At 40.4% G+C, this 11354-nt stretch overlaps 1 protein-coding gene across 1 annotated transcript; it reads right to left on the reverse strand.

The window, feature by feature from the left end:
• Positions 1-5410: 5410 nt before the first annotated feature.
• On the reverse strand, positions 5411-10445 carry LOC112244822 (acidic mammalian chitinase-like). The gene is made up of 11 exons (XM_024412622.2): positions 10375-10445; positions 9719-9755; positions 9315-9576; positions 9052-9108; positions 8299-8464; positions 7901-8025; positions 7646-7769; positions 7106-7288; positions 6832-6948; positions 6517-6649; positions 5411-6294 (listed from the first exon to the last, which is right to left on the reverse strand). The coding sequence occupies exons 2-11, from the start codon at positions 9741-9743 to the stop codon at positions 6047-6049; spliced, it is 1440 nt and encodes a 479-aa protein (XP_024268390.1). The 5' UTR covers positions 9744-9755; positions 10375-10445; the 3' UTR covers positions 5411-6046.
• Positions 10446-11354: the final 909 nt, after the last annotated feature.

Raw genomic sequence — 11354 nt, forward strand, 5'->3', positions numbered from 1 at the left:
GCCCCTTAATGTTATCGTTAGATATTTATATTTAACAGTTCAACGGCCATAATAAATACGTACGGTGACAGAGTGCAAATGTTTTTTACCTCTCTTGATAAATTCAAAGTTCTCAAAAAGGAACTGTCACGCCCTGGTCTTAGTATTTTGTGTTTTCTATCTTTATTTGGTCAGGCCAGGGTGTGACATGGGTTTATTTTGTGTTGTGTTTATGTATGGGGTTTCTTTCGTAGGTTTTGGGATTGTGGCTTAGTGGGGTGTTCTAGCAAAGTCTATGGTTGCCTGAGGCGGTTCTCAATCAGAGGCAGGTGATTCTCGTTGTCTCTGATTGGGAACCATATTTAGGCAGCCATATTCTTTGAGTGTTTCGTGGGTGATTGTTCCTGTCTTTGTGTTAGTTGTCACCAGATAGGCTGTATAGGTTTTCACGGTCCGTTTATTGTTTTTGTATTGTCGTGTTTATCTCGTCATTAAACATGTATCGTATTAACCACGCTGCATTTTGGTCCGACTCTCTTTCGACGGAAGAAAACCGTAACAGGAACCGTTATTTAGGATTTTACATAAAGGATTGTTGTACATTACTTTTACCGATCTCATGAGAGATTTTCCAAAATGGAAAAACAATCCAGGCACTTGTAAACAGATTCTAAACATACTGTATGGAAAGCTCTCAAAATTTAGATTGTAGCTGGTTTCTCTGTATTCTCATAGTTTTCGATCATTTCTAGTAGTTGTCTAATGATATCTCCAATATTTCCTTTTAAGAATCCCATCGGATCGTGATGAATAATGTCCGGTAGGACCTTTTTAATTCTATGAGCAATACATTTTGCAAATTTATTTTGCATCTCAACATTGAACGGTGAGGGGGCCTCCAATTTCTTGCTTCAGTAGGAGAGACATCAGTCCCTCTTTTTCTGTGTTTGAAAGTTTGCCATTAATATACAGTACAAGTAATTAAAACATGATAGTAATGACTCTTGCAGTACTTCAGAAAAAGTACTGGAATGTCATTGAGGCCAGGGGTTTTCCCCACCCGAAAGGAATCAATTGTCAATCATAATTTGCCCTATGTAATTACTCCTTCATATTTTTTGGGGGTCGCAGGTAGTTTAACATGATTTTTTGGAGAATGAAATCACAAAACTCAACGTCAAGTGAGGTTGGAGGAACTTGACAAGAGAACATTTGTTTAAAATATTTTACTTCCTCATTCAAATCTCCTTTGTTGAGAAGGATTTCTACATCATTTGTAACTATTTTCTGTAGGTTCCTTTTGGTCGAGTTTCTATAATGAAGGTTTAAGAAAAACTTGGTTTGTTTCTTGCCATTCTCCATCCAGTTTGCCCAGTTTAAAAAAATAACTGAAACCCGATATTTCCTGAATAAAATCCTCAAACCCCTTTGGTTTTTAGTCTAGATTATTCCGTGCTTCTATAGTACATTCATCAACACCATTGATGTGGAATCTTAGATTTTCTATTTCTGGTTTAAGTCTTTTCTCCATCGACCGATACTGTTTTTGAGATGAACATTCAATTGAATGGCCTCTAAAGGCACATTTTAAAGGCATCCCCTACATTAAGTGGGTCTGCTGATCCTGTATTGTGCAAGAAAATCTTATGAATTCTTTAGCTTTCTGTTAGGAGGGTACTGCCAGTCAATAAACCTTGGTTAAATTTCCAATATCTCCATCCTCATAAGTCTGTCATAGTTACTGTATATGGAGGGATGTTGATCTGATCTTATTCAAATCTCAATCATGACTTTTTTTCCCATTTTTGGCACCATAGAAACGGATACCAGGAAATAATCAATCTGACTAGCTTGATTAAGCCTCCTCCAAGTATATCTTATGAGATCCAGGTTTTTAAGCCTCCAAATATCAGTAATTTCCAATGTGTCCATAATATTCGTAATCTCTTTGAAAGCCAGAGGTTGATAGTTGGTAGTATGATTGCCTTTACGGTATATTGGCGGACTTACAACTGTGTGGAGACTAAAAATATTTTCAAATAAGTTGGGATCATCATTAGTCGGTCCATATGGATTTATGAGCTATATCTTTATATCATCAAGTAGAACAGCATCCTTCCTAACTCAGTTGCAAGAAAGGAAAGAAACCGTTCAGAGGTGTCACCATGTGGCAATGGTGACTTTAAAACAGTTACAGAGTTTAATGACTGTGATAGGAGAAAACTGAGGATTGTAGCTACTCCACAATACTAACCTAATTTACAGAGTAAAAAGAAGGAATCCGGTACAGAATAAAGAATATTACAAAACATGCATGCTGTTTGCAAGAAGGCACTAAAGTAATACTTTTTTAAAAAATGTGGCAAAGCAATTTACTTTTTTCTCTGAATACAAAGTGTTACGTTTGTGGCAAATCCAATACAAAACATTACTGAGTAACACTCTCCATATTTTCAAGCACGGTGGTGGATGCATCATGTTATTGGTAGGTGTGTAATTGTTAAGGATTGGAGAGTAATTCAGGATAAAACATTTGTGGAATGGAGCTAAGAATAGAAACCATCCTAGAGTAAAACCTGTTCAGTCTGCTTTCCACCAGAAACTGGGAGATGAATTCACCTTTCAGCAGGACAATAACCTACAACACAAGGCCAAATCTACAGTGGAATTGCTTACCAATAAGACAGGCAAGTGAATGAGTTATAGTTTTGACTGTAAATGTACATGAAAATCTATGGCAAGAGTTAAAAAAAAAGATTCAGCTTGAAGAATTTTGAAAAGAATAATGGGCAAATGTTGCATAATCCAGGAGTGGACATCTCTTAGAGACTTACCCAGAAAGACTCACAGCTGTAAATGCTGCCAAAAGTGCACCTGAGAACTTATGTAACTGAAAACATTTCTAAAAACATGTTTTCACTTTGTCATTATGGGGTATTGTGTGTAGATTGGTGAGAGAAAAATGATACATTTAATCCATTTTGAATTCAGACTGTAACAAATACATTTAGAATAAGTCAAAGGGTGTGAATACTTTCTGAAGGCACTGTATACAGTGCATTTGGAAAGTATTCAGACCCCTTCACTTTTTCTAGATTTTGTTACATTATGGCCTTATTATGAAATTGATTAAATCATTTGTTTTACTAATCAATCTACACACAATACACCATAATGACAAAGCACAAACAGGTTTTGGGAACTTTTAACTTATTTATTGAAAATTAATTACTGAAATATTACATTTACATAAGTATTCAAACCCTTTACTCAGTACTTTGTTAAAGCACCTTTGCAGCGATTACAGCATTGAGTCTTCTTGGGTAGGACGCTAAAAGCTTGGCACACCTGTATTTGGGGAGTTTCTCCCATTCTTCTCTGCAGATCCTCTCAAGCTCTGTCAGGTTGGTTGGGGAGCGTCGCTGCACAGCTATTTTCAGGTCTCCCCAGAGATGTTTGATCAGGTTCAAGTCCGGGCTCTGGCTGGGCCACTCAAGGACAATCAATGACTTGTCCCCAAGCCACTCCTGCATTGTATTGGCTGTGTGCTTAGTGTCATTGTCCTGTTGGAAGGTGAACCTTTGCCCCAGTCTGAGGTCCCGAGCACTCTGGAGCAGGTTTTCATCAAGGATCTCTCTGTACTATGCTTCATTCATCTTTCCCTCAATCCCGACTAGTCTCACTGTCCTTACCACTGACAGCATGATGCTGATCCCCACAGCATGATGCTGACACCACCATGCTTCACCGTAGGGATGGTGCCAGGTTTATTCCAGACATGATGCTTGGCATTCAGGCCAAAGAGTTCAATCTTGGTTTCATCAAACCAGAGAATCTTGTTTCTCATGGTCTGAGAGTCATTTGGGTGCCTTTAGGCAAATTCCAAGTGGACTGTCATGTGCCTTTTACTTTTATCTGGCCACTCTACTATAAAGGTCTGATTGATGGAGTACTGCAGAGATGGTTGTCCTTCTGGAAGGTTCTCCCAACTCCACAGAGGAACTCTGAACTCCAATCAAGTCTTGGTTGTTCCAAACATATTCCATTTAAGAATGATGGAGGTCACTGTGTTCTTGAGGACCTTCAATGCTGCAAAAATATTTTGGTACCCTTCCTCAGATCTGTGCCTCGACACAATCTTATCTCTGAGTTCTACGGACAATTCCTTTGACCTCATGGCTTGGTGTTTATTCTGACATGCACTGTCAAGTGTGGGAACTTATATAGACAGGTTTGACTTTTGCAAGTCATGTCCAATCAATTGAATTTACCACAGGCGGACTCCATTCAAGTTGTAGAAACAGGATGCACCTGAGCTCAATTTCGAGTTTCATAGCTAAGGGTCTGATTACTTACGTAAATAAGATATTTCAGGTTTTATATGTAATAAATGTGCAAAAAAAAACAAAAACAGTTTTCGCTTTGTCCTAATGGGGTTTTGTGAGTAGATTGATGAGGAAAGTGTTTTATTAAATCCGTTTTAGAATAAGGCTGTGGCGTAAAAAAAAGAACGTGTGAAGGCATCTGAATACTTTCCGAATGCTCTGTATATAAATCTAAAAATAAATGATTTTAAAACATTCCCAGATTTTTCCCAAATTGCCGTTCTGCAATTTCCTTAGGTAACTGATCGTTCATGCCTATTTAAGTGCCGGCGAGTGATTTGCCCAGGATTCTGACCGTTGTTTTGTCTTTAAAGGATACAAATTAGGCAATGATTGGGCGCTCGTAACGATGTACTGCTCTCTGTTCGAAACAATGTTCGCATTCAAGTTTGATTGTGATGTTAGTCAGTTGTCTATACTGTTGTTATAGTGATCTGGGGCGACTCTTGAGGAGCAGGTGTTAGTGGATTTGTCTTCTGTCACTGGCTGAATGGTTCTCACTTCCTGCATTGTGTTGGGTGGCAGGATCCTTGTAATCCCTGTCACTTCCTCAGAGCTATGCTGTCAGCCCGACTGCTGCTCACATAGCTACGGGCTGTTGTATACTGTCCTGTACATAGAAACATAACCTAAAATGTCACGATGTATGTCAGTCCAAAAATGTTGGTGAACTAAGGAATATTACACTGCAATTTATTTCTAAATGTATTTTTTAATTTTGTGTTTTGTGTTCAAATGCTGTGTGTATGTGCATTTGATTGAGATTGCAAAGGTTTAAAATAAAAAATCTCTCTGGGATGTTAGTTCACCTAATTTCAGTTTAAGTGACAAAACAAGCCAGTATAGTGTAGAGAATCATTGTACCATCTAAACCACTGTGAAATATATTTTCAGCTGTATGAAGCTGGTGTACAAAACCGAAAGTAAAAGACGCAAAAACTAAACTTGAGCATCAGAAGTATAGAAATAACACACGTAGAACAGATCTACCACTTCTTAGACTTGCTTTCGATGAGCATGACAGATCTATAACTCACAGTTCTATGTGAATTTGTTGGGTCACCCAAAAAGTTTAATATAGCATCTTTAAATCCCTGATGCAGTCTTTTTAATTACATTTTCAAATCCTCACTGTATGTATAATAAATCACTGTGTTTTTCATGAATATAACTAATAAAATAACTAAATATATTGTTTCCCTGTGCCTCTTTTTCCATTTGAAATACTCAGTCTGGTCATGTGGGCGTGTTGATACAAATTTAAATATATTTACATACACAGCCCTGATTGGCGGATAGGAGCATCAAGACCATACAGTTAGAAACTAAAATACTAATTTAGTGGAATCTCTATGGTCTAGAATCTAGAGCCTACCCAACTTACCCCAAGGAGGAGGATACATATGCAAATAAAAGATGACTGGTCATTGGTCAGAATAATCAGATCAGATTGTGATGTCAAGTTGTGGACCAAAAACTCCATCCCATCTGAACAGGCTGAAATTCCAAGTGTACGCTAAAGGGCATTATCATAACATTTTACCATTTCCTAGTGTTATTTTGACCTCATATTGTGGAAATATTTATTTTCCAAAAGTAAATTGCAGTCAAATTTAAAGTTGGTAAATACAACGTTGGCATTAGTGATGCTAATTCACACCCTTACTTCCTCACAACGCACTTTAAGGCCACACGCAGATCTTGGAGCTGGGGTCGAAGACCGAGCCTTTGCTGCAGGATTTGAGGTGGGTGAGGCCATGGGCGCACATGTAGAAGGTGGTGATGTCGTCTGGGTTGGCGTAGATGCCATCAGGCTTTCCGTTGCAGAAGCCTGTCCCAGGGGCGTGGGTGGTGACGGTGGTGGTGGTGGGGCGGGTGGTGGTGACTGAGCCAGGTTTGGGGGTGGTGGTAGGGGGCAGAGGGGGTAGTACTGGATGGAAGGAAAAATAAAAGGAGAGAGGGTTTTCCCATGAAGGACAGAGCTGAGGTGATGAAACAATGATGTCATTTCGGGACATTATTTTATCTGACTGGATTTATCATAGTGGCCCATCACACAGTGGGATAATCTGGTCTAGTAGTTGATTCATTTCAGATTACACTTTAGTTTTTGAATATCAGGTTTGCTTCTTCACTAAAACTTCAGACTTACCGATGTCAAGAAGTTTGCGCAGATGTCCCAACAGAGGGTGGTTGCCCTCAGCACAGAACTGGTTGGCGAAGTCATCAAGATCCAGGGCCCACACAAAGGCACCGCCAAACTTGTTGTCCTTCATGTAGCGGACCTGTGCAGCGGATCGAACGAGGAGACCGCGGTAGATAGACATAGATAGAGAGGGTGAATATATTTAGAGGATATGTCACAGAAGTATCATACCAGACTTTTTGTTGACCACTTTTTAATGACTATAGACAAAAATGTCTTATCTAAATTACAATATTATGTAAACTGATTAGGGGAAATGACCTTGGTCTCAAAGCTCTGCCTGGAGTCAAATCCAACCCACTCATTGCCCCTGTAGGCATAGGGAACCATCTGGTCTGCAATCATCTCAACTGTTGCGCCATTTATGAAGGTGCAGATCTGGACAAAACACACAAAAAGGGAGTTTGTTTTGTGAAAAACTCATGCAAAGGTCTCCGTTGTACAGCATTCTTGAAATAACAATGAAAAATTGATTTCTAACTTTGCTTAACATTTTGCTGTTGAATGTTTTGGCCCCCAGCAGCCAGGCTCTCACCTCATAGTAGGCCCAGAAGCCAGCTTCGCGGGTGTAGGGCCCGGCGGAGGCAGGGCCACTGACTGGTGCTCCAACGCTGGTGTCAGATGATGTCAGGCGGAAGGTACGACCATAGGTGGCAAAGCCCATGTTCAGCTTCTCCACTGGGGTGCCATTGTCTCTCCAGTACTTCATGGCGTAGTCCTGAGAGAGAAAGAGGGGGTTAAGAGGGTTGGAGGGATGGATGGAGAGAGAAGTGAGAAATGTAGCAAGTACTTCAGCAGTGCTAGAGTATTTATTGTTGTGGAATAGCACACCACAGTAAAGTGGCACTATACTTTTTTCTATCATGGTGAAAATATGTAGCAAATATCACGATTATACCACACCATTATAAGTAAATAACATCAGTAAAGCTGTATGATGTTTAAAACCTATTTTCCTTTATAACGATGGAATGACAAGGGTTTTAAACACACTACTTGCATACTATGAGTTTACAACAGTATCATCATACACACTGATAAAGATTCTGTCAGTCTGTGTGTTATTTTTCCTTACAGTGTTGAAGTAGATAAGCTCTCCCTCGTCATGAGCACCGCGATACAGGGGGCTGTTGTGTCCAGTGAATTTCTCCCAAGTTCCGTGGAAGTCGTAGGTCATCACGTTGATGAAGTCCAGAGACCTGGAGACGCACGCACAAACTATAACCACTGAGAACAAATGGCACCTGGAAACTGTTTCTAAAGCGCCATAGCTATTTAAACTGATTGACCTCAGGAAACATTTGTTATTCAAAATGGCCGGCAGACTCACTTGGCAATCTCGGCAATCTCATATCCAGCATCGATGGTTCCCTTTCCAGCGGACACGGCAGCGGTCAGCATGAGCTGGGCATTACCGGTGGACTTGGCCTCAGCTGCGTAGGCTGCCACTAGCTCCTGTAAAATACACACGCACGCACACACACACACACACACACACACACACAACATCATGTGTCAGAGAGGGTTGGGGATGCACAGTGAAGACGTATTATGGGGAACATGTGAATATATGAATAGTATGCCCCCAGTATGCTAGTGAATAAGGAGAGTTTATCTTATTTTTGTAAAGCTCTTTGAACACGTGGAAAAGCACTATATACATCCAAACCATTATCTATCTACATTACTATCATTGAGTAATAACTGTAGTGGAGGAGCCACACTCACCTGGCAGAGCAGAGTGAACCTCTTCTTGTCCTCCGGGGGGCTCCCTCGGGCCCCGGGGTACTCCCAGTCCAGATCCAGACCGTCAAAACCATGGGTTCTCATGAAGCTGATGGACGACTGGATGAATGTCTGACGGTTGGCAGCAGTACTCACCATGATGGAGAACCTGAGGAGAGGAAGACGGTTTTATCATGAGGCTGTATTACAATACATCATATGGTTTCTAAATACTACCTTACTACTTCCACAGATATACTACTTGCTAGTCTCTCATGGACAAACTAGGTAAATATAAATCAAGCATATGACCAAATTATGCAAGATTTGAGTTCTGGGTTAACTGATAGTTTTCTATATACATGATGGAACACCTGAGAGATGATCAAGGTTCTATCATGACGCCATAACATAATACACCATATAGTTGCTAAAGTGTACTAAACGTAAATTAGTACAGATACCAGTAGTCATATAGTACTGATAGTCATGATCAAAGTTATCTTGACAACACAAACGTGTTGTCCTCTGTCAAAAGCACTTTGAACAGCATCTACACTGAAAAACATCATAGTTGTGTTATTTCACGTGCCTTAGCAGCTATAGTTAACACAGTTCCAGAGAACCTAAATGTAGCTGCAGAGATTATCTCACAAACACTACGATACAGTAGGTACTGTTGCAGATACTCTAAATCTAAGTAATTTTGTATGGTGCTTTTCATAGCCCTGTAGCATGACTAAGGGAGGTGCTCACTGGGAAGAACCAAAGTTCCATCCTCCGACGGCCAGCAGAGTCTTAAGATGAGGGTTCCTGCAGAGAGATGGCAAAGAGAGGAGGGGTTGAGATTATTCAGCAATTTTGTATATGAGTAGATTGATAACTCTGCAAGTGGCTGTTTAAACAAGCTCCAGTTCAGAGGAGGGATTAATAAAACCAAAGAAACATCCCTGGACACTTGGGAAACTAAATGCCTCATTCAACATCAACACTAATATGTTGTGAAGCGAGCTATTTACTTGGTCTTCAAGGCGTTGAAGGACTTGTAGAGGACGTCATCATTCCACTCGTAGGTGGCCAGCTCATTGCGGTGGTTGAGGATGGAGAAAGCGTAGATCAGGTGAGTGCACAGGTGGGCGTCCACATTCTCGGGCTTGTACTTCCCTTTGTCTGGTCTGTACTGAGACCAGTTGGTGAAGTAGCACACCATTTTGGGAGAAGCAGCAGCTGTGGTGGAAACTGAGGTGGAAGCGCCAAACTGGCACAGCACCAGGCACAAGCCTAGAGCGAGTGAGAAAGAGTTTTGAAAGGTTAAGCAAATGTCTATGTAAATAGCCCCAAAAACATTTGTCAAAGCGTATCATTTTATTGCACGATAGAAGGCAGTGATAGTGCCTGATGTAAATGATGGAGTCATAGTCACCTGCTAAGATTGTCAGCTTAGACATCTTGACTATTTGCTATGAGACAAAGAGAGAGAGAGAGAGAGAGAGAGAGTAAGAGAGAGAGTGAGAGACAGACAGAGAGATATTTTCAACAATGATACTTTGACCTGTAATCAGGATGTTTACACTGGGTTATGCCAGCATGGAACTGATGCAAGGTTTTGAACATTACCTGCTCACAACAGACAGAACAACAATAAACTACCACCACTCACATTTCCCCATTAAATTAACATTACCCACTGCACTGCACAGGGTACTGTCCTAAACAAGTGCCACAGTATTTAAATATTGAAATAATTGTTAAATAATAATTTGTGCATTCACTAACTCTCATTACTACATTGATGTAGTTGAATTATTTACTAAACTAATTTAGCAATGTACTTAGATTCACACTAAATTCTTTCCAATAGCTATATTGCATTAGTTGTTGTCAGAGTCCAATACAAATAATAGCCAGAGACTAAAGGTATACAGACCAAGACATTGAAAGCAACAGTTGCTAGCTACTGAAACAAAATCGTTACTAACATCGAAGGCCCATTTATCCAATTACACAATGAATCAAGTTGGTCCTAATATGACCAAGGAAAATGTCAGCTGTCACTAGTGAGTTTCCTTCTAAGCTTACCGTGGGAACTTCACCGAAGAAACCGTCAGTGATGAGAAGTTAAGCCTGGCTTTTTAAATAGTTTATCCAGTGGTGGGTGGGCCCCTGGGTGGGTGGGCCCCCATGGAACCAAATGGGAGGGGGGGTTAAACAAATGTGCAATACAATCAGATAAGTACAGAAGAGTCTGGACTGGGGTGGTGATTAATTTATGACAGGCCAGGTAATGTACAGTTATTAGCTCAGAAACACTAAGCAAGACAGATAAGACACGAACCACGTAAGAAGACACATGACCTGAGCATGAACAGATGAACAGCAGTGCACGTTAGATTGGTAATGTTGATTCTCTGTTCATTTCCCATTTTGGTAGAGATTTTGAGGACAAAGTAATTCATATGAAGCATATACACCGTGAGAATGTTCATTCTGTATTTGGAAAACAATGTATGTACAGTATTATAAAAACTGTAGCTGGGATTATACAGTGAGTGTACAAAACATTAGGAACACCTTCCTAATATTGAGTTGCACCCCCTATTGCCCTCAGAACAGTCTCAATTCGTCGGTACATGAACTCTATAACGGGTTTTGGAAGTGCTCCACAGGGAGGCTGGCCCATGTTGACTGCAATGCTTCCCACAGTTGTCAAATTGCCTGGATGTCCTTTGGGTGTTGGACCATTCTTGATACACATGGGAAACTGTTGAGTGCGAAAACCCCAGCAGCATTGCAGTTCTTGACACACTCAAATCGGTGCACCTGGCAACTACTACCCTTCCCTGTTAAAAGGCACTTAAATCTTTTGTCTTGCCATTCACCCTCTGAATGGCACACATACACAATCCATGTCTCAATTGTCTCAAGGCTTAAACATCCTTCTTTAACCTGTCTCCTTCCCTTCATCTACGCTGATTAAAGTAGGTTTAACAGGTAATATTACTAAGGAAGCATATCTTTTACCTGGATTCCTCTGGTCACTATATTTCATGGAAAGAGCA

This window comes from Oncorhynchus tshawytscha, linkage group LG02 (genome assembly GCF_018296145.1).
Source record: "Oncorhynchus tshawytscha isolate Ot180627B linkage group LG02, Otsh_v2.0, whole genome shotgun sequence".
Classification (NCBI taxonomy): domain Eukaryota; kingdom Metazoa; phylum Chordata; class Actinopteri; order Salmoniformes; family Salmonidae; genus Oncorhynchus; species Oncorhynchus tshawytscha.